Source organism: Cannabis sativa, chromosome 8, assembly GCF_029168945.1.
Source record: "Cannabis sativa cultivar Pink pepper isolate KNU-18-1 chromosome 8, ASM2916894v1, whole genome shotgun sequence".
Lineage (NCBI taxonomy): Eukaryota > Viridiplantae > Streptophyta > Magnoliopsida > Rosales > Cannabaceae > Cannabis > Cannabis sativa.
In genome coordinates this window covers 34,581,526-34,606,651 of record NC_083608.1, presented here as the reverse complement: position 1 = coordinate 34,606,651, position 25,126 = coordinate 34,581,526, and the positions used below count along the sequence as shown (strand labels likewise).

Sequence of the window (25,126 nt, the reverse complement as noted above, 5' to 3'; positions counted from 1 at the left end):
AACAAACCATGTTCTATATGGTGACTGCTCATGATCATCACAAAACTTAGCATATATTATATATATGTCTATATATATTAAAAAAAAAAATTAAGGCAAATATTCTTTCCTGTTTCATATATATTGTCAAGGCATATATATATATCGTACAAGTTGGGTATTATGCATCACGTTATTCATTTATTTTTTTTAATGGATTACAACAAGTTTATTAATCTTATATATTTATGTATGAATAAATTTTATTTCTCAAAAGAATACTATTTGCAACACCAAACTCCAAGTTCATTTAAAGGAACTCAAAGTTTAAAATCAATCTTACTAATTATTTCTCTTTTACTACAATAAGGGAATCTATTATACACACTTCTTTTTTATTTGACAGTTACATTTACAGTATAAACTTTTTGATTCTACACACAAACATTGTTCAATACACCAAGAAATGAAATTAGTTACACTTAAAAATGTTACCATTTGTTACTCTTTCTCACATTTATTAAATTACCTAGTAACATTTGCTAAAAATATATAAGATATATTGGTCACTAAATCTTCAAATGTCACTGTATGATTTGTATTGATAACATTTCAAATGTCAATAAAAGTTACTACAAGAATCTTAATTTTTGCTGGCAAGAAAACAAGGCATAATTTGCTGGTGCAATTTTGTTGGCGAATTTATGCACCAACAAGTTCTCTCGGTAATAAATGGTCGGGAAAAGAATTTTTGTCAACAAATCATGTAATTGCACCGACCAACGAGTTTATACCAGCGAGTTTCGTTGCTGGCGTAGGCTCCAAACTGCCATTGGTGGGTCGACTGAGAAGTTCCCCGGTGACTTTTGTTGGCAAGGTAAGTTGCCGGCAAAATTTTCGTGCCTTATTTTATTTCTTGCAAAATTTTTATTGGTGCATGTTACTTCGCTATGGAAAAAGTTTTTTCAATTTTTGTAAAAATAAATTATGTTTTAACGACACAATTAACTTCACCGGCGAAACATTTTTTTTTTGAAAATTTTAAAATAATTTTAATATATATAATAAAATTAAAATTAAATTAAAACTAAAACTAATTTTTTTTAGTAATAATATAATTTAAACTGCATTATAAAATTAGAATGTATATTATAATTCTAAAAGTAAGTAAAGTGTCTAAAACTAAATAAAGTGTTGTTAGTTTATAAAAATTAGTAATATTTACACTAAAAACTATAAACTAAATACAAAACTACAAACCAATAGCATGGTTATCGTTGTCCTAAGTGGGAGGGCAGCTTGTGAAAAAGACCAACCACTAGTAGGATGAAATGGTGGAATTGTTGGAAATATTTTACGAGGATCTAGATTTACTAACTAGTATGTTTCATTAACATCCTAATATGAATTTCTAAAACAATGAAATAAACACATAAAAAGTTTAAGAAACCTTACATTGGGTGCAGCGGAATATAATGACTCCTTCCGTTCAGATCTCTAGCCTTTGATTCCTTTCTGTAGCAGAGCATTATCAAGATCTGAACTTGGATCTCTTTCTCTCCTTCCTTGAGCCGGATTCTCCTTCTTGTTGATTGGATTCTTCACAGTCTTACACACTATGATTGACATACCACTTGATGTGTGTGGGCACTCACTCTATCACTCAAGGTATGAAAAAAATTGAAGAAAATAAGAGAGGGAAGAGGGTTCGGCTATGACTATAGAATAGGTGGCTCAATTTTTCTGAAGACAAGAAATTTCATCAACTTTAAGTGTGAGCCATCACTATCTATTTATAGGTAACCACCTAGGTTTATGTTAGATTTAATTAGCATTAAAATAATAGAAAAATAAATGGTAAAATCCACACTAAGTGGCCGGCCATGTATTGGATTGGGCCCCACTTTGCTATTTTGCCATTTTATCATTTTCCCATCTTATTTTCTCAAAAACGCTAATTTTCTAATTTAACCACTTAAATGCCAATTATAATTATTTAATAACTAAAAATTAATTATTAAATAATATTGTCATTTAATATATTTATTAATTGGACTTGATAAAGTCTCTTAATTAATAATTAATCTCTTTTCTTCACATTAAAGCCCTTGCTTAGTGAAAATTCATAAACTAGACATAGTATAATTTTAGAATTATAATTGATTAATTAAAATCAATTAACTGAGTCTTACAAGCAGTATGGTCTCAACTAGTATGGGGACCATGGGCTTATATAACTGAGCTTCCAATAAGCTGATCTAGAATTTACCACTAACTTATTAATTCCTTGTTGCATCCACGCATAGAACTTGGAATTGCACTCTCAGTCATATAGAACGCTCTATATGTTCCACGATAAAGATACGCTATTAATTATCCATTGTTATAATCCCAATAATCAATGATCCTCTATAGATGATCTACATTGCATAGAGATAAAATTACCGTTACACCCTTCCAATGTATTTTATCCTTAAAACACTTGCCCACCTATAAATGATATTATAGTGAACTAATATAGTCACTAAAATGAGCGCTCTATCATTTATCTCTATTTAGCAAGCTCGAAAGAAATCATCGTTTCACTTCTAAATACCTATAGAAGCTATAGATTCCATATCTATGATTAGCGCTCCCACTCAATTGCACTATCATGTTCCCAAAATGTACGTATCACCTTGACCAAAAAGTAGACTTAACTAACAAATCAAAGAACATGTATAATACTCTTGAGATCGAACCTAACCATGTTAGGATTAAGATCATTTGATCTAGGATCAACTAGGTGATATTAAATTGAATAGATATTACGGTAAATTTATCATATCTAATCAAAGTTCAATATCGGTCCCTTCCAATGTATACTCCATACATCCGATACTGGTAAACTTTGCCAAAGCCCTGGAAAGGACATAACACTTATCCAAGGTGTAAGCATACCTATCGCTGATTATCATGCCAGTCTAAATCCAGTGAACTGACAAATCAGGAAATTAAACTTTCGAACATATAATTATGATTATATTCCACTGTGCTGATAACACTATAATCATGTACAAAAACATATGTTCTTGACTTAACAGAATTTATACATTAAATAATCATGAAATAAATCATGTGATTTCTGATCTTTATTAACTAGTAAATCTGATTATATTAAAATAGATTTTATTTAGGGCACAAAATCCAACAGGAATTAGAGCCATCGAGAGCAAGTTGAAGCTAGGAACGACGATAGAAAGATACCTGAACTACTCCTGAAACGTGTTCAAGAATTGATAATCGAGTCTGGATCATTTGTTGCTATCATTTGCTCCATGCTTCTTGCTCTTCCACCTTTCACTTCAGAGCCTCATATTTCTCCTAGGTGAAAGTAGGTTGCCCAGAGGGACTTGCCCTGAAAATTTCTCTCTTAGCCCCCACCCTAAGTCTTGGCAACTTTCCCATTCTTCTTAAATGGCGTGACCGCTCACCCAATACCTTTGTCATAATAGACATGTCTATGGGACATTGGGTGGGGTCTATTGTAGGGGGACATCGGTCGGTGCTGGTTGAGTTTCACGAATCTCAACTATTTTAGCCTATAAATTATTTAATAAACTGTTAGAGTTAAATAGAAATTAAATATATATATATATATATATATATATATATATGAAAACGAGTTTCTTCAAGATATAAAATTACTTACATCCAATAGTTGTGTGTTCATCGTGACATTTGTTGTTCTTGTAGTGGAACTTTTGAAAACTGTTTACGGCACTGAAAAGTTCTCCCTTCTCAGGATTAGCCTATTTTTCATACATAAGAAAATAGAAATATATTATTCAAAAATTATTAATTTTTAGGCAATAATATTTATAACATCATACCCCACCGAAAATGTGGCCAACTATGGTCTTAGATCTCCATCCACTATAAATCTTCATCTGGTCTCAATTGTTCGTATTTTATTCAACTCTTGCCTGTAATATAAAGTAAATTTACTGTTAACAAAATTCAAAAAAGCATAAGTTAATGGAGATTCAACTTTACAATTTTAATTTTCTACCTGTTGTTTTGGGTCTTTCTAGTATACAATGATTCTGCCAACAGTACCTTCGGTGTGATCCTCTCTCGATGTGATCTCCTATTCGCATCTTCCTCTCCATATTTCTCAATATTAAGCTTATTCCATGCCTTTTTCGTATCCCCTCCAAAACTGTGTAGCTCTTTTGACATTGCCAAGTGATCGTACGTAGTCCAGGAACATAGTTGTAATACCCCAATAAGCCTAATGGTAAGTAATTAAGATTTATAATTTTATTATGGGTTAATTAGATTATAAGTGGGATTATGATCCTACTAATGTAGTTCAACATAAATTTTAAATTTTCTATAAGTGACTAAATAAACGTAATTTATAAATTACGGAGATTTATATAGTATGTGTGAATATAATATGAGCTATATGTGGAATACAAATAATTTCACTGGCAACCTTGGAGACTCGATTGGAGGCTAGAAATGTCATAACGGGCTTAATTGATAGAATTGATACTACAAATATCAGAATTCGCGACGGTCCTAAAATCAATTTTTTCAGGGACCGTCGCTAAAAAAATTAAGTAACTATTTAAAAATGCTGAGAAAAATTTAGTATTCCCAACGATTTAAAATCGTAGTAAACAAAACAAGCAACGTTTTTTAAATAAAATGTGATTTTTTAATGGACCCTTATACCCGATGGTTTAAAACTGTTGGGTATAGTATAGGTGACGGTCGCCTATAAGGGTCCATTAAAAAATCGTCACCTACTTCTCACCATATTTTCCACGTACCCACTTACTTTTTTTCTATTTCCTACAAGCCCACCTATTTCTTCTCCATTTCCCACACCCTAAAACGAAAAAGTCTTAACTCTCCTAAACCCCACCCACGCCTCCACACCACACTCTCGTCTCTTTCTGTGTTCCTCCCTCTCTGATCTTCCTTTCTTCTTGTCTCTCTCGTCCATCAATCTCCACCCACCCCTCCTCCCGTCGGCCTCCCTCTACTCTCTGTCGCATACGTCGGACCACCACCACCTCTCGTTAGTGTCTCTCTCATCTCTGTCTCATACGTCGGACCACCACCACCACCTCCCATCCATCTCCCTCTCTCTTTCTCTCTCTCCAAGCTCGGTATAAATATATTTATTTATTTATATATTTTTTTATTTATTATATATATTTATTTTGTTGTTGTATAAATTTAATGTGTTTTAAAGTTAGATGTTATTGTAACAAAATTAATTAGTTGTTTTATTTTAATTTAGGTAAAATTATAAAACAAATGCAGGAATAGAAAGTGGGGGAAATACAGATTTTTCTGCCTATACCTTGTTATAGGCGGCAGTTTTAAACCGTCGAAAAGTCCACATTAGCGACGGTTTTTAACCGTCGTCTATTTTGCCCGTTTTGCGATGGTCATATAGGCAACATTTATAGAAACTAACATGAATACTTTAAACGATTGTTTTAAAACATCGAGAAAAATAATTTTTGTAGTAGTGATGAGAATATTGTGGTAAGTTGATAATGTAGGTATTGGGGTAATTAGAAGTATGTGGAATTTGATTTAGCAACCTAGAAGTAAAAATTTCTTACACTACTGGGTCAGTGACCCACATTGAGTAACTCTAAAACTGTTTAGTGACACTTCACCGCGCGTCACTAATGAGGGTGATTGGAAAAACAGTTTTTTAGTGACACTTCATGCGTGTCACTGAACCATTTTACAATCACTCACTGTGCGTCACTATAGGCGTTTAAAGTCAAATTTTGTCAGACTTGAAAATTAACAGCAACATACAAAAAGTGTCACTATATCTTTTTTTTTATTCTTTATTATTATTTTTAGAGATATAGTGACCCACAAAAAGGCCACTATATTAGATATTTTTTTAAAAAAAAATATAATATTTAATTCTTTTAATTCAGATTTTATATAATATAAATAATAATTTAATTAATTAATTATTAATACAATTAAATATAAAAATAATAATTTTAATTAATTAATTATTAATACAATTAAATATAAAAATAATAATTTTAATTAATTAAGTAAATGTAAATAATACTATAAAAATAATTTCAACTAAAATAATAAAACTATAAAACAAATTACAAAATATTTTTATTACTTAAAATATTTATTTGTATTAAGTTTATTAACTAAAATAATACAAATGGTATGAAATTTAATAGCAACTCATATTAGTTTCTATTAAAAAATACAAAAACATGAAAAAAAAAAAAAAATACCCTGATCAGATTATTTATTTAGTGTTCATTTAAAATAAAATAAGCCCAAATCAGTTTCAAAATATTACATATACTTTGAACAAAATAAATCTAAACAACAAAAAACATTCAGATCTAAAGCCAGTCCATGTTTAAACTCAAAGTCCTACACACTGTCCACCACGAACATCGAACAACGGGCCCGTCAAACCCTAGCCTTTCGAACACGAATGTCGATCGCGTACCCATAATAAAAAAATATGGATGGAAGGGAATCGATACTCCACATCGAAGTATGGGTATTGAGACAACCACATCCTCTGTGAGGATGATCGCAGGGTTAGTAAAAGAAAGATGTGGTCCCTGGGTAGAACGAGGACGCAGGGAGGCAAGTCGCAACAAGTTTAATCTCATAAAGGTGGTTAGGCAAGTCCTCGCATGAGAAGGGCTCGTTCATTTGCGGGTTGTCCACTGAATCTGTCCCGCTTCCCTCAGCATCCTCTTCCTCATCTACCTCGCGATCAGGAGCCTCCCAGTCCTCACTTATCTCTTTGACTTCAGCATCAGGAGCATGCCTAGAGTGAACAAGATGTTCATGAGTAGACACCGTGGACTCGCTATCACGGATCGCGATTGTCCCCGGTTCAGCGAGTTCCTGAACCATTCTTTATATATCCGCGGAAGACAACGGGCCAAGCTCTGCAGTTCCGACAGTTGGGGTCTCCGCTTCTGAGATCGAGGTTGGGATGAAGCTATCCTCCTGATCTTGGTCACCGTCGAAAGCATGGCCTCCAAATCCAAGCATATGGTTGTCCGACAGGTTGCTCATCTGAAAGATAAAAGATCTTTTCAGTGTGTTGAATGTGCGAAAACAATACAAGTGACCTCACCCGCATAAAAAGTTCAAATTTTTCTTGGAAGGCTAGTTCGAATTCTCTCGAAAACCCAACCAACCCCCAAGGCATAAATCGCATGTGTGCGACTAGAAGAATATCTCAAAAAACGGCAAGGAGTTACCCAGTGACCCAAAGGGCATGCGTTTTCGAGCATGACCATGGAGATACTGGGAAACACCCACAGTTTCGAGAAATCTAACCAATCACAACCTGCGAACATATCACGCATATCCAACTAGTGATATATCTCAAGAAACATCTGAGGAATCTCCTATATCTCAAGGGGCATGCCTTCTTCGCATAACCATTGGGCTAACGAAAACTCCTCACTGTTTCGAGAAAACATACCAGTTGAAATACGCGGTTGTATGTGAAAAGGGAACGCTGGCATATGTTGCAAATGGCTGGGTGTATCACAGTACCTCAAGGGACATGCAATTGCACGCATGAGCATTGGAATACAGTGACACACCCACCATTTGAAAGACTTAACCAGTATTCTGTTGGATATATTTTACCAGGATCTAGATTTACTAACAAGTATGTTTCATTAACATCCTAATATGAATTCTAAAACAATGAAATAAACACATATAAAGTTTAGGAAACCTTACATTGGGTGCAGCGGAATATAATGACTCCTTCCGTTCAGATATCTAGCCCTTGATTCCTTTCTGTAGCAGAGCATTATCAATATCTGAACCTGGATCTCTTTCTCTCCTTCCTTTGATGCTGAATCTCCTTCTTGTTGGTTGTTTTTCCACAGTCTTACACACTATGATTGAGATACCATTTGATGTGTATCGGCACTCACTCAGTCACTCAAGGAATTCGAAATTTAGAGAAGAAAAGAGAAGGGAAGAGGTTCGGCCTATAGAGAAAAGATAGAGGCTCAGTTTTCATCTGACAGAAGTTCAAGTGTGAATGAGAGCCATCAGTATCTATTTATAGGTAACCGCCTAGGTTTAGGTTAGAATTATTTGGTATTAAAATAATGAAAAAATAAATGATAAAAGCCTATAAGTGTGACCGGCCATTGGCCTTGGATAATGGGCCTCACTTATGCAATTTGGCTGTTTTATCATTCATGCATCTCATTTTCTCAAAAATGCCAATTTTCAAATTCAACCATTTAAATTCCAATTCTAATTATTTAATAACTAAAATTAATTATTAAATAATATTGTCATTTAATATATTTATTAATTAGACATATAAAGTCTCTTAATTAATAAATAAACCTAGAATCTCTTTTCTTTACAATTTCGCCCTTGCTTAGTGAAAATTCACAAAGTAGACATAGTCTAACTTTAGAATTATAATTGATTAATCAAAATCAATTAACTGAGTCTTACAAGCACTATGGTCTCAACTAGTATGGGGACCATGGGTCTATATATCCGAGCTTCCAATAAGCAGATCAAGAATTTATATCTTAAATTCACTGACTTATTAATTCTTCGTTGAATCCACGCATAGAACTTAGAATTGCACTCTCAGTATATAGAACGCTCTATATGTTCCACGATATAGACACGTCATTAGTTATCCATTGTTATAATCCTAATGTGATCAATGATCCTCTATATAGATGATTTACACTGTAAAGGGATTAAATTACCATAACACCCTACAATGTATTTTATCCTTAAAACACTTAAGCCCGTATAAATGATATTTCAGCTAAGTGAAATGAGATCTCCACCATTTATTTTCGTTTGGTTAAGCTCGAAGGAAATCATCCTTTACTTTCTATTCGTCAGATAGAAGCTATAGATTCCATATTTATGTTAGCGCTCCCATTGAATTGCACTACCGTGTTCCCAAAATGTACGTATTACCCTGACCCAAAAGTAGGCTTAACTAACAAATCAAAGAACACGAATAACATCTTGAGATTGAGCCTAATCATATCAGGATTAAGATCATTTGATCTGGATCAACAGGTGATATTGAATTGAATAGATATTACGGTAAATTCTAATATATCTAATCAAAGTTCAATATCGGTCCCTTCCGATGTATACTCCATACATCCGATGCTGGTAAACTTTGCCAATGTCCTGGAAAGGACATAACACTTATCCAAGGTGTAAGAATACCTATCGTTGATTATACCATATCAGTCTAAATCCAGTGTTCTGACAAATTAAGGAATAAACTTTCGAACATATAATTAAGATTATATTCCACTGTGTTGACAACACTATAATCATTAACAAATTGATATGTTCTGGACTTAAATAGAATTCATACATTATGTACATATAATCATGAAATAAATCATGTGAACCATGCAACATTAAATGTTATTTCTGATCTATATTAATAAGTAAATCTGATTATATTGAAATGAGTTTTATTTAGGGCATAAAACCCAACATATTCCCCATACAAAAATACACAGAAAGTATAAAGAAAACCCTAAGTTCTAAACTATGGGTTGGAATGACCAAATCTCCAGAATTTCTAAGGAAGTATGCATGCGAGTATTCAAGATGTTTATCCTAATACTCGCGAGTATTCAAAATAACAAGTAAGAAAGGTGCGAATATTCAAAATGTCCTTCCTAGAATTCACGGTTATAAAAATTTCAGGTCTATTTTTTTTCTGAGAATTACCCAGTTCTAACAGAAAAATAAGGCCCTATGTGTATTCCCTACAAATAAACATGCATTTTCTATTCCTTAAAATTTCAAAAAATTCAGAGTGCAGAATTTTTCTCAAATCAAGAAACCAAATTAGAAGGTAGATTCAAAAACTAACCTTAAGATTTGACGATTCTCCTTGTGAAAAGTTTCGATCGATTCAGGAACTTTGAAGATTCAAAAGGGGCAAAACAGAAATTTATCTGAAAGAGGGATTTTGTCTTTGAGAGTTTCGAATGAGTAGAGAAAACGAAAATGAGAGGGAAAATAAGGGAATCGTTTCGTATCAAGAGGCTTAAATACCAATAGCCCTCATAAATTGGGATTGTGACACGTGGCAACAGGAATGCCTAAGGTCATCCCATCCAACGGTCAGCCATGGGCACACCTAGACGGAAACCGAAGAGTTTCGTGACGTGGCACCATAGGCAGGATAAAATGCAATAATTACAGCCGTCATTTTTCGAAACCCTCGATGGGACAACCAAAGGTCACCACCTCGTGACAACTTTTCACCTATCTCTCGCTTATAGTTTCCCTCATGACCGCACCTGTCAAGTCGCGAAACTAGGGGCATGTGTTATAGTGAGATTTTTCTCACCTAGAAACTCGAGACCAGACTCATGTTTGAAGGACACGTGTACTCAATTTCCCCAAGGAAAGATGAGATGTCATTGAGAGACTCCTCGAGTTCAAACCTCGCCTGAACTAGACTCAGCGAGATGATGCGGATATGACCAAGTCTAATCGCATTCGTATGAATCGCATTATGTAGGACCAAGGAACAGATTTAACCCGCATATACCAAGATATATGCGAGTATCTCCACGATCCTCCTACGAAAACATAGAGATCAATTCTCTACGTTGCAAGTTGTCCCGATGACCCAATAGCCTCGATAAACTGATGTAGACTCGTATGTCTTGGTTCTATCAACTCGTTATATGATGTCCGTAAAAGCGACTGTACAAGACCGCAGACATCTTAGACTCAACTAGTCTCGAATGCATTCTAAGCCTGCGAAGCTTGTCTAAGAATGTGAACAGCCAACTCGCATTATAGAAGTCGCGTACGTTGCTGTATTTAGTGAATGAAACTGGAAATTGTTCTTCATTTATTAATGTTTACGTTTTTAGCTTAATTATTGTAAATCAATGTATAAACGGGTTGACAATGAATGCAATCCTTATGTAAATGATAGGACACTTGCTTTGTATATAAAAGAGTGATCCACCGTGAAACACAAGGACAGAATCTTTGCAACAGTGGACCAAGCAGACTGTGATCTGATTGAACCACTATAATTCTCTTGTGTTTATTATTCTTTGTGAAAATTTCACCGTATACCCATTTTAACTTAGCCCATTTGATTTTTACCGTTCTTTTCATGTTATTTCATTTATAGCCACTTTTATAAGTCATTTCCCTATTTTGCCCTTAGCTTAATCAAAAAAAAAAAAATCAATTACTTTTCCAGAGTCCAAATATGATGATCACCTCCGCTCCTCCTCTTGCGATAATTACATTCCGATATGATATAAAAAAATTCTTAGCAAAATATAGAAGCTTTCTTCTTATGGAGTACAGTGACTATTAAAATAAAAACAAATTAACGATACATATAAATTAAATATGCATTAATTTAAACCAAAAGATGATAAAAAGCTTAAAGTTTATCAAGGTGAGTCTATAATATACCTGAACTTTCATCGAATACCTGCTCTTGTAGACAAGCATAATTAGACATTGATTTCATAATTGGATTTTAATAAAAAAGTCCCAAGCAATACTTACATTCAAATATCGAAGGAGGTTGGAGGTTAGGGGGTGCGATTGTGATTGCATAGGTGTAGTGTTGATTTCGCCGGTGGAGGAGGCGGAAGGACGCAGGTGATGGCACAGGAGGCGGAGCTTGTGTGCATGGGTTTAGGTTAGGATAGGGACAATCTGTTAGGATATGTAAAGTAAGGGTATATTTGGTATAAAACTTATAAAAGTGGTTAGATTTGAATGAATTTTAATATGCAGTTATTTTTGATTAGTTTATGAAAAATAGAGGTATTCATCAATTTATCGCTTATTCTTTCCAGCCTTTTTGTTAAGTATTTGTGTTTCCGGTTCGAGTACTCGCCATTCTAGGTTGAATACTCGCACTTGTTCATCAGTTATTATTATTATTATTATAATTTATTTTGGTGTTGTAAAATTTCTTTAACAACAATCACATACATTTATTAGAAAGTAAAATTAAACTAGGTTTCAAGCCCTTAATGATCTTTAATCGCATATCCAAAGTAAACATGTTATTGCATCTAACTGAAACGGTAATATTGAGCTTTGAAATAAAACATATGACTAACAAAGCATAAACTTGAAAACATAATTTAAAATTCTAAATGAACCAAGGATTCTTTTTACATCTAATTATAATATCAATAGTTATCATCACATGCACACACACATTCAGTCGGGGCCTCTCTTCGACTCATCGCCTTCAATAGAAAAAGACTCTAACTTCTGTTTTTTATTTATTACCTGAAACACAAAATACTAATTATTGAGCTAACACAAAGTAAAGGATAACAAACAAGCATCATTCTTATGTTTTAGCCAAGTAATACATTCAAACTCATTAATTAAATGTTTTAATATTAGGAAAATTAGTGGAGGATAATTAACTGACTTAATTACCCCTTAAAACACACTACCTTTGTTCATGAATTATGTCACTATTTAAGCTCTCTCTATACATACATATACACTATCTATTCAGACTATAATATATTTGATATTGATAATGATCGATGTTTGTACTAATGGTACATATATTGATGAAACAAATATATGAAAATACATTTAATTACCTTTTTTTCTTCCTTTGATAATAAGCCTCCAGCCAATAAAGAATGCAACTAAGAGGGCTAATAAAGAAGCAATTGATGCTACAATCGGAACTATATATTTTTTCTTCTTTATCTTTTGGCAAGAAGGTGAAGAACAAAGATCCTTGTTTCCCGAAACACTGTAGATAAAAATTCATGATGTTAGAGTCAAATCATGTCTTGATAATAATCATTTTCTATAAAATAAATAAAGATACAAAAAAAATACATATAGTGTTTAGTGTTTATTACACTAAAATAAATAAATAGTTGATATATAGCGTGGAACCAAAAGAAAAAGACCTTAGTAATAACGAGCCATTGATGGATTTTTTAATGAGGTCACTTGGAATTGATCCTGTGAGGTTGTTTCCACTCAAATCTCTGAAACCATAGACAAAATTATGATTCTTTGTTAATAAATTGGTATCTAACAAAATATATGAAATCATGGACAAAATTATGATTCCTTATTAATAAATATACATGTATATATTTACATTTGGATTGTACTATAGACTAAACTTACAAAACTTTTAAGAACTGTAGTTCAGAAAGAAATTCAGGTACAAATCCGCTCAAGTTGTTATTTGATAAATCCCTGAAATTATTATACAGATAATCAATTTTTTTTCTTAATCAAACTAATCCATGCTATAAATTAAGAGGACCTTAAGTAAAGTTTTAGTATGAATTAATATATTGACTTACAGAAATTGTATCATGGTAAGATCAGATATGGAGGATGCTATCTCCCCCGTCAATCCACTTGAAGATAGGTTTCTAATATTTGCATAAATACATAAGTGGAACAAGAGTTATAAGTTGCAAGCAGTACATTTATAAGTTGGAAACTATAGCCTCAAAATTTTTGATCAAAATAATGATTAATTATAGTAATTTAAGAGTTGAAATCTAAAACTCACAACGATATGATTCTAACTGAATCTTGACCACTAAAGCTGCAATCAAGACCAGCCCATGTGTATATTTTTGGAGAACATGGATCCCCTTGCCAATTTTTCTGTACGCCGTACATAGATTTGATATTCAACACAGCACCAACTAGATAAAAAAAATAGAAGGATTTAATATGATTAGCATCTTCAATTAGATTTTTTTTCATTATTTTTTATAAAGTCGTTAATTAGTATTCTAAATTCATCAGAAAAGTATTAATGTTAGAGCATTTTACAATTTTGTATACATTATTTTAATTAATTACAAAATATGTGCAAAAAAACTTATTATCATTTTCTCATACATTTTTATATATAATTAAAAACTTTTTTTCAATTTCTTTTATAATATATATATGGTAATAATTATTAATTATTATATATATGGTAATATTGGCTATGTTTATTTTTATGTTTACAATTATAATAAAAAACATACCAATAATATAAAATATTTTATATATGTTTATTTTATTTTCTATTAATTAAACATACTAATTTAATGAACAAAATAATAATATTCATATAAGTTTATTATATCACTCTACGTGTATTATATTTATTTTTTAGTAATTTTTTAGAAAATAAATAATATATATAAAAAACTTGTTTATCTTTATCTTTATCTTTGTTTATTGTGTCATGTTTATTTTTTCTAATTGAATAATTTTTGGAGTTTATAAAGTTATGTTTGTTTATTTATTTTTTTGATGTAAGAATTATACTTCAATAGAAAATTCGTTCACTAATTCATTAAAAAATAATCAATATATAGAAACAACAGAAAAAAAAAATATACTTATTTTAGTATAGTATAAATTGTCTATATCTGTTTTTATGTTTACAATTATAATAAACATACTAATAATATAAAATATTTTGTATATATATGTTTATTTTTTTTTTCTATTTATTAAACATACTAATTTAATAAACAAAATAATAATATTCAGATATGTTTATTATATCACTTTATGTGTCATGTTTATTTTTAGTAATTTTAAGTATTGATTTATATTTATATACATTAATGTTTATAATTTTGATATTGTATTTTATTAAAAAAAATCTTATTAAATTATAATAATTCATACTAAAATAGATTATAAACATTTATCTTTTAATGAAAAAAAATTAACTTGTTTATTTTTATAAAACTGTTTAATTAATTTTACGAAATTGTTTATTTTGAGTTTTAATAAACATTGTTTATTATTTAATGATTAAAATGTATGGTTTGATGTAATAAGTTTTCAAAATATATAAGTTTTTAAAATAATTTTTTTTTGCACATTTTTTGTAATTATATTATTTTTGTTGTACATTTATGAAAAAAGCCCTTAATGTTATTAAGTCATAGGTATTGACTTAATTATGCATCATTATAAAATGCTAAAATGCGGTAATAGTGATACTACAAAAAAATCTTATTTTTAGTTACAACAAAACCTGTGATTAGAAAATAAAAAAAATTGTGACTAATTATAAATCAAGATTCCTATGTTGTGACTAAAAGGTCTGTAACTAAAATTATTAGTCACAAAAATTCTAATTTGTTGTGACTAAATGTATTTTTAGTAACAATACTTATTGTAACTAAAACTAAATTAGTGACAATTTGTAACTAAATAAATGTTTTAGTTATAAGTAATATTTTTTTGTGACTAAACATTTAGTCATAAATCTAATTTAATATAATAGTTTTTAGAGAACATATCACTAAGAACATCTCTAATGGAAGATATAAAGTTGTGTTATATTCTTTACAAAAAGTAACTTTGTGGTAGATTTACATTAAATTTTAGCATTGAGCTCATGTACAATTACAAAATTTTGATGTAAAATTTAATATTTAATTATTTTTTTATTAAAAAAATTAAAAACTAATAGTTTTATTATTATTTTAATTTATAAGACCAATAATAAATAATATAAATAATTCATAATTTAATATTATATATAGTTAAATATAGTAATAAAATAATACAACTAATATAAATATAATTAAAAAAATAATACTGTAAATTTTTATCATATTAACAATGATGAAAAATAAGGAAAGAAAAGCAAAATAGAAATATGGGGGAGATATCTAAACCTTTTTTTAAAAGAGAAAGTGTTATGGAAATTTTATAAAATAAACTATTCTATTTTATACATGCCAAACGATTAATTAGCATATTTCATTTTGTATAACTATCTCTAAATCTTACACCAATAAAACTCTATTAGCAAAGATTTACTCTATATAATTAATTAAGACACGAAATAGATATAATATATGTATATACATTAATGCATTCATACATCCGTACTTACCATCATTATCATGCGTTTGTGGCTCTGAGAAATTCTGAATAATATAAACCTCAAGAGCATTGAGGATGGGTTGGTGTGTAGATGTGGAGTATTGGAAGAAGTCATAGTTTATGGATGAACTATCGGCCCTCACAGATGCAAGGCTGGATAAAGTAGTGGTTTGCAAATACTTAGGAGTAAAAGGTTTGTCATCACCATTCCAAAACTCACCATTTTCATAGATTCTGAACTGTCTCGACTCATTGGGTTGGAGCTTTTCCAACTCCGCAAAGTGCATATATACATAATATTCAGCCATGGGATCATCCGGACTTAAGTAAAATGAAAATAAAGGACTTGTCACATTGGCTGGTGACATAGCTGTGCCCATAACATTTGATGGAGGCTCGTAAATGCTTCTAGTATTTAAGTCTATTTTTGATGATGTGCTTAATACTTTGCGTTCTGGGAAATTGAAAGGCTGCCATATACGATCATAAACATCGTCTTTGTACCTTAAAACCCAGTGAAGAACAAATATCTACTTTAATTAGTTTTAGATTTCTACTGAAAAAAAGAAATATAGTTTTAGATAATGATTATTGTAGGAAAAATTGCTTGGTGAAATCCCAAGTTTGCCCTACACCACTCAAGAAAAGAGTCAAAACGACAGGGACAAATTTGTCCCAGAAAAATTCAATTTAAACCTCAATCAACGACCAAAGAACCCCGGTCGTTTATCCTACACGACAATGGAAACTTGTCGTTCTTCACTCACACGACAAATCGTTTAAACCAAACGATTTGTCGTTCTGGATTGAACACAAGTAAGTTCAATCAGAGCTAACCCTAGCTCATTTGCACCTTCGAACATTCGAGAATTTCTCAAATTCTCTCTCTTTCTCTCTGCCTTCTCTCTGGTTCTCAAACCCTAGAACCAGAGATCCTTCTCGATCTATTGATCGATCTTACCCAGAAACCTTCCCAAAAAACACCACACAACACACACATACAAATATCAAGCATAGATCATTTAGGTTAGGGTTTAGAAAAATGACACCAGAGTTTATAGAGGTTCGCCCTAAATCAGGGGTACGTCCTCTTTGAGCTCGCCTTGAAGACGATCTACAGATCTGCACTATTATGATGAATATTGATACAAAGGTGAGAAATCCAAGTCACAATACTTTGACTGGTATTTCAGATTAACTCTCTTTTTCTTTCTATGTGTTTATCTCTCTGTCTTCCCTTGGTTTCTCACTCACTAACACTTTTCTTTTCTTTGCATGAACATGGACTGCTGAGATTTGGAGCTGAAGCTTTCAGATCTTGCACTCTAGGGTTCGAGTTTCTGGTATCTCTCGACTGAGAGATCTGGTATGATCTAGTGTCCCTTTTATACTTGTAGTTTTAGGGTTGATCATAGATCTGGAAGTTAGTTACAATTTCGGTTGTAACTAACAACCAGATCTTGATCCACTAGAGGCGAAGCCACATAGGATCTGTTTTTTTTTTCTTTTGTATCCTGTTGTATTTTATTTGTACTTTCTCTTCATCTTGTAAAACTGTAATAATAAAAATTACAGTGAGATCTAATTTAACAATTTCCACCTTAGATCTCTTCTGTAATGTTTATTATCATAGTTCTTCGTCCTCAAGGGTCTTAGCTCATAGTGGTAGTGGTCATCCACCACTACCAACCCCTAACAAGTCCAAGCAGTGCTTGAACTTGGTTAAGGGTAGCACCTTAGTACCGATATCAGAAGGATTCTCTTCAGTGGGAACTTTCTCTATCTGTACAACCTTCTGTGTCACTTTATCTCGTATAAAGTGATACTTAATTTCCACATGTTTGGTTCTGTCGTGAAAGACAGGATTCTTACACAAGTGGATACAACTCTGGCTGTCTGAGTAGATTATAGGTTCTTCATCTAGTAGTTTAAGTTCTTCTAGTAGTCCTTTAAGCCAAATAGCTTCTTTAATAGCCTCTGTAACAGCTACATACTCAGATTCTGTTGTAGATAATGCTACAACAGGCTGTAGTTGTACTTTCCAGCTGATACAATTCCCCCATAAAGTAAAGAAATAGGCAGAGGTAGATTTTCTACTATCTCTGTCACCTGCATAGTCTGCATCACTATACCCAGTGATCATTCTGCTTTTGTCCCTCCTTTTGTAGTTTAACCCTACTTCAGTAGATCCCAATAAGTATCTTAGTAACCATTTCATAGCCTCCCAGTGTTGTTTACCTGGGTTAGCCATGTACTTACTTAGTACACTAATGGCATAGGCTAAATCAGGTCTGGTGCTAACCATTAGGTACATCACTGATCCCACTGCACTAGAATAAGGCACTTCACTCATAGATTCTTTCTCAGCTGTAGTTTTAGGACATTGCTCCTTGCTTAGGTAGTACTGATTAGTCATAGGTTGCTTAGTTTGCTTTGCATTAGTCATAGAGAAATTCTCTAAGACTTTCTTGATGTAGTTTTTCTGATGTAGCCTTAGTGTCCCATGTTCCCTGTCCCTAGAGATGTTAATGCCTAGGATCTTAGCAGCCTTGCCTAAGTCCTTCATCTCAAACTCTTCCCTTAGCCAACCTTTCATTAGGTCAATCCTGGTCCTTTCCTTGCTCACAATGAGCATGTCATCTACATACAGCAGTAAGTAGATGACTTCATCAATCTTAGTGCCTTTGTAGTATAGACAGGTGTCATAATAGCTCCTAGAAAATCCTTTCTTGATCATGAACTCATCAAACCTTTTATTCCATTGTCTTGGTGACTGTTTAAGTCCATACAGGGACTTAATCAGTTTGCAAACCAAGTCTTCCTTGCCTTTTTCCTCATATCCTTTAGGTTGTTGCATGTAGATTTCTTCCTCAAGTTCCCCATGTAGAAATGCAGTAGTTACATCCATTTGATCAACTTCTAGGTCAAATTGAGTAGCTATGGTAAGTATAATTCTGATGGTTTTATACTTAGCCACAGGTGAGAATATCTCATTAAAATCTATCCCTTCTTTCTGTAAATCCCTTAGCCACTAGTCTGGCCTTAAACTTCTTAGGATCTGTCTCAGTGAGTCCTTCATTGTGTTAGAAAAGCCATTTGCATGATACTATGCTCTTTCCTTTAGGTTTCTTTACTAGTATCCGAGTTGTTCTTTCTCGGAGATTCCATCTCTCGTATCCATTGCCTTGGACCATTTCTTGGCATCTTTATCAGTCATAGCTTCTTCATAGGTCTTAGGTTCTGTCATTTCCACTCCCATAGCACAGAAAAATGCATAGGCTAGCACTTCTTCCCAAGCTGTGAAGCTGAATCTCTGTGTAGGTCTAGGAATCCTTCTAGTTCTATCTCTGGTCAGTTGGTAGTCTTGGATTTCCTCATTTTCTTGTCCTTCTTCAGTAATAGGTTCCACCTGAATGTTGTCATCCTGAACTTGGTCATTTCCTACCAAGTTTTCATCTCCCTGAGTATTTTCCACCTGTTCTGGTTCCACCTGAACAGTGTTAGGTTGAGTGTTCCTTGTTTGCATGTCCACAGATGTGCCTGCAGGGTTAGTGTCTAGAATAGGACTAGATATTGCATTATTATTAGTAATACAAGGAAATAAATCTTCCTTAAAAACAACATCCCTACTGTTTATAGCTTTAAACCCTTGTTTCTCTCTTACCCATAGTCTGTAGCCTTTAGTGCCTTCAGGATAGCCTAGGAACACACATTTCAGAGCTCTAGGCTCTAACTTACCTACACTCTGATGTGCATAGGCTGCACATCCAAATACTCTTAAGTTTGAGAGATCAGGAGGCTTACCTGACCAGATCTCCTCTGGTGTCTTGAATTCAATGGCACTGGATGGACTTCTGTTCACCAAGTAGGCTGCTGTTAACACAGCTTCTCCCCAAAATCCTTTAGTGAGTCCAGATTGCAATAATAGGCATCTGACCTTGTTCATCAAGGTCCTATTCATTCTCTCAGCTACCCCATTCTGTTGAGGAGTAATTCTCACAGTTCTGTGCCTTTGAATTCCAACAGAGCCACAATACCTGTTAAATTCATCACTGCAAAACTCTAAACCATTGTCAGTTCTTAGGGTTTTAACCCTTTGATTAGTTAAATTTTCCATTAGGGTTTTCCATTGTATGAATTTAGATAAAGCCTCATTTTTATGTTTAAGTAAAAATACCCAAACTTTTCTAGAATGGTCATCAACAATAGACATAAAATACACATTTCCACCATGTGTTGGAGTTTTCTCTGGTCCCCAAAGATCAGAGTGAACATACTCCAATATGTGCTTAGTTTTGTGAATACCAGTTTTAAACTTTAACCTATGGTGTTTACCTAGGACACAGGATTCACAGAAATCCACTTTACTTACTCTGTCCTTACCCAGTAGCCTTTGATCACTCATGATCTGTAGGCCTTTCTCACTGATATGCCCCAGCCTTCTGTGCCATAGAACAGCCTTTAGGTCCTCTGGATTGCTAGTGACTGCATTGTTGCAGTGAGTCACTGGTTCTCCATCTAGGTAGTATAATCCTTCATGTTTGTGGCCTTTGATTATTGTCATAGCACCCTTACTTAGCTTCATTGAACCTGCTTCAATTTTGCTAACAATACCCATGTCATCTAGAACACTTATAGAAATCAAATTTCTAGCAAGATTAGGAACATACCTTACACCAGTTAGAGTTCTGACAATTCCATCAAACATTTTAAAACTGACATTACCTGAGCCTTCTATATTGCATGTATTGTTATTTCCCAGAATTACTTTGCCACCATTAGAATTTCTGTAATCAGTTAGGATTTCCCTAGAATTTGTCATGTGAAAGGTACACCCAGAATCCAAAATCCAGTCATCTTTGAAAGATGTAGATGCAACATAAACTTCACCACTATCATAGCCATCTGAGTAGTTTGCTTCTTGTTGCTTGTCATTTTGTTGCCTGTTTTGATCTGATCTCTCTGGAAACCTTCCACCTTTCTTGTTCTTGTATTTGTTGTTGTAGAAATAGCAGTCTTTCTTGTAGTGTCCAGGTTTTCCACAATAGAAACACCCTGTAGAATCACCAGAATCTTTTGATGGTGATCTACTCTTCCCTCTGTTTGAGTTTCTATGATGATGTGCACTATTACTTCTACCCCTGTTCTGGTAGGATTTCTTGTGAGATGGCCTTCCCCTACTTAGATTCATTTCACCATGTCCAGAATTGGATTTTTCACTCTTCATCTCCAAGTCTTTAGATTTTAGGGCTGAGATGACTTCATCAAGTGTGATAGAAGTCCTTCCATACTTGATTGCTGTCTTTACCTCTCTGTATGAATCAGGCAATGAATTCAAAATGATTATTGCCTGATTTTCATCACTTAGAGCTTCATTCTCTCCTGAATTTGCCAATTCAATGTGCATTCTGAGAAACTCATCAAGATTCTGATCTAGGGTTTTAGTGTGACTCATCTTAAACCCAAAGATCCTTTCTTTCAGGTAGATCTTGTTAGTTAGGGATTTTTGTTGAAACTGCTCTTCAAGTTTCTTCCAAATTTTAGCTGGTGTTTCTTCTTTATCAACCAATCTGATGATGGCATCAGAAAGGTTGAAAATTATGATTCCAGTGGCTGTTTCCAACAGTTCTTCTTGTTGAATCTTTGAAGTGTTGTCTGGCCATTCAATAGGGTCTTCAAGAACCCTAAGTAGTTTCTGTTGAGCCAACAGAGATCTGATCTTTCTCCTCCAGATCCTGTAATCACCAGATCCATCAAAACGATCAATGTCAACTTTGATATTGCTCATGTTAGAAAAATCAAAATTAAATTGAGTTGAGTTTAGAAAAATTTGTTTATTATCAGTTTGTGGAATTTCCACAGGTTTCCCACTGTCCACAACTTCTTGTTGTGTTTCTTCTTCTTCTCCCAGTCTTGATCACTTTCTTGATTCTTTCTTGAGTTGATTTAAGCTTGAACCAAAGCTCTGATACCACTGTAGGAAAAATTGCTTGGTGAAATCCCAAGTTTGCCCTACACCACTCAAGAAAAGAGTCAAAACGACAGGGACAAATTTGTCCCAGAAAAATTCAATTTAAACCTCAATCAACGACCAAAGAACCCCGGTCGTTTATCCTACACGACAATGGAAACTTGTCGTTCTTCACTCACACGACAAATCGTTTAAACCAAACGATTTGTCGTTCTGGATTGAACACAAGTAAGTTCAATCAGAGCTAACCCTAGCTCATTTGCACCTTCGAACATTCGAGAATTTCTCAAATTCTCTCTCTTTCTCTCTGCCTTCTCTCTGGTTCTCAAACCCTAGAACCAGAGATCCTTCTCGATCTATTGATCGATCTTACCCAGAAACCTTCCCAAAAAACACCACACAACACACACATACAAATATCAAGCATAGATCATTTAGGTTAGGGTTTAGAAAAATGACACCAGAGTTTATAGAGGTTCGCCCTAAATCAGGGGTACGTCCTCTTTGAGCTCGCCTTGAAGACGATCTACAGATCTGCACTATTATGATGAATATTGATACAAAGGTGAGAAATCCAAGTCACAATACTTTGACTGGTATTTCAGATTAACTCTCTTTTTCTTTCTATGTGTTTATCTCTCTGTCTTCCCTTGGTTTCTCACTCACTAACACTTTTCTTTTCTTTGCATGAACATGGACTGCTGAGATTTGGAGCTGAAGCTTTCAGATCTTGCACTCTAGGGTTCGAGTTTCTGGTATCTCTCGACTGAGAGATCTGGTATGATCTAGTGTCCCTTTTATACTTGTAGTTTTAGGGTTGATCATAGATCTGGAAGTTAGTTACAATTTCGGTTGTAACTAACAACCAGATCTTGATCCACTAGAGGCGAAGCCACATAGGATCTGTTTTTTTTTTTCTTTTGTATCCTGTTGTATTTTATTTGTACTTTCTCTTCATCTTGTAAAACTGTAATAATAAAAATTACAGTGAGATCTAATTTAACAATTATTATTTTTTTTCTTATATAGACAAACACAGCAGTATTTACTATAACATTATAACACTATCATGATGTTAAGACTTGGTATATATAAATATCACCAAACATGATATTTGCAAGCTACTAAATGTAATATAATCCACACAGAGAATAGTAATTAAACTGAATCCAATACTTCATACCTTATTGACGTATTACTTCTCGACCCTACATCCAACCGTCGATAGAGAACGGCTGTAGTAGGAGTGTACAAATTATTCTTCAAAGGCCTAAGCTCCAAAGCCGAAATAAAAGGTGTACCATGTCCAGTATTTACTAGACATACAAATATATACTCTGAAATTGGAATATGTATGATCTCCTTTGTTGCAGCTATGGATGCATTATCCAATTTCACAGTTCCCCATTTGTTGGCTCCAATGTATAAATCAAACCGTGGTACTGTCATTTTTCCATCGTAATTTCCGTACAAGAACCTTGCCCTTACTAGAAATTTGTTTCCTTTCCCATTTGATGTCTTTAGGGTGTAACAATTTTTGTCTCCTTGTGGGAAACTTCTTAAAGTTGAAAATTGCTGCTCAAGAGTATCTGAAAGGTATTCGAGTGATATGGAACTGGTTTCACCTAAGTTGGTTTCAATAAAATCAGACTCTGATACATATGTTAAGCCAGTTGTTTTGTCTGTGTAAGTCGAGTTCTTTGGCATTCCACAATCTATGCTGATGAAGCCTGAGAATAATTCAGACAAATAGAAAAATTTAGATTATTATATAATGTAAAGGAAAGAAAGAATTTATTGATATTTTGCAGTTCTGATAGCATATTTTTAAGGCTTGCATATATCTGCACATAACATTAATTTTGTACCTGATTGAGTTTGAGCTTGAACAAGAAATGTTGAGGCTAGAAGAACAGTAAGGTATGCAACGAAGAGGAAATGTTTTAACATCTTCAATCATTTGTTTTTGTAAAGAATAATAAGCTTTGGCCGACTTAATTTTATTGTGGTCTCTTATATATATATTGATCAGAATCATGTAAAGTCATGAAGCTATAAATATGTATATAAGTTATAAGGCATCATTAGATTCATTGCTTTTGTTAATTAGTACTACAATAGCTGTACGTATTTGCTGGGGGGCAAATTAAATTGGTTGATTTCAAGTATTCAAATGATCGAAACGTTATTACGTATATAAATATATACTATATATATATTTATATGCACACTTGGCTTTAATAAGTTTTTAATTGTGTAGCAGCAGTATTTACTATTTTAGATATGATAGTTTTTAAAAATTATTACATTAAAGTATATAAAATTCTATACTTAATCAAACCAATAGCGATATTACCATATAAAAAATTATCAAATACTACTGATATCCTTTAGCATTTCTCCTTCTCAATTACACAGTATTCAATGGTATGAAAATTAAATATGTATCGTAGTATGAATCAAGCAAGTAGAAATTATGTATCCTATAGAAAAGAGAAATGGAAATTATTAAAATATTAAGAATTAGTCAGATTAATTATTACAGCAGAGATCTAACACATTTTTAAAGCACTACAGATCACGTTCTATGGACTTCTAATTGTCAATGATCATCACAGTCAAACAAACATATATGCACAAACATATAAATATATATATATATATATATTCCAGCTGTTTCATTTTTTCTTCCTTTTCTTTTCAAGTCAAACATTCATATAAAGTAATACATTAGGTACATGTAGATAAATTAACAAATCCAACTTGCAAATATATGCATTGAAACAATTCATTTACTTTAAAGTATGTATAAACTCCAATACTCCATATATCCATTTCTCTTGTTAGTAAACAAAATTAGTAATTACAAAAAAAAAAAAAAAGAATAAATAAAATTTTTGCCCTCAATTACTATTAACTACAACATTATTAGATTGTGTCCTCTCATTTTGTTCACATTGTAAAATTTCCAAATTATGGACATTACTGAATTATGCACATTACAAAATTATGCAAATTGACACCACCGAGGAGACTATCACTAATTTTCCTATTTAAAAGATCATAGTTCCTTGTCATAAAGAGAGGGTTTCTACAAAATTATTTCTTATATTGTTAAATTAATATGGTTATTGGTGACAGTATTGATGACCACCCATTAATCTATAAAAACAGAAAATGACAAGTCCTGAACAAAAATAATGGTCAGCTAGCATA

The 25,126-nt window shown here is 32.8% G+C and overlaps 1 protein-coding gene across 1 annotated transcript; it reads right to left on the bottom strand.

Moving 5' to 3' along the window:
* Nucleotides 1-12,049: 12,049 nt before the first annotated feature.
* Nucleotides 12,050-25,126, bottom strand: LOC115698958 (probable LRR receptor-like serine/threonine-protein kinase At1g05700). Its single transcript, XM_030626172.2, has 9 exons — nt 23,779-25,126; nt 23,094-23,640; nt 15,950-16,443; nt 13,598-13,736; nt 13,383-13,454; nt 13,201-13,272; nt 12,975-13,055; nt 12,654-12,811; nt 12,050-12,324 (listed from the first exon to the last, which is right to left on the bottom strand). The coding sequence occupies exons 1-9, from the start codon at nt 23,858-23,860 to the stop codon at nt 12,314-12,316; spliced, it is 1,656 nt and encodes a 551-aa protein (XP_030482032.2). The 5' UTR covers nt 23,861-25,126; the 3' UTR covers nt 12,050-12,313.

Excerpts from the sequence above, each read along its gene's own strand:
- LOC115698958 (XM_030626172.2), bottom strand. The coding sequence starts at position 23,860 with ATGTTAAAACATTTCCTCTTCGTTGCATACCTTACTGTTCTTCTAGCC. Across the intron at positions 16,444-23,093 it reads AGAAGTAATACGTCAATAAG|GTACAAAGACGATGTTTATG; the intron begins GTATGAAGTATT and ends CTGGGTTTTAAG. Across the intron at positions 13,273-13,382 it reads CTTACCATGATACAATTTCT|GGATTTATCAAATAACAACT; the intron begins GTAAGTCAATAT and ends TAATAATTTCAG.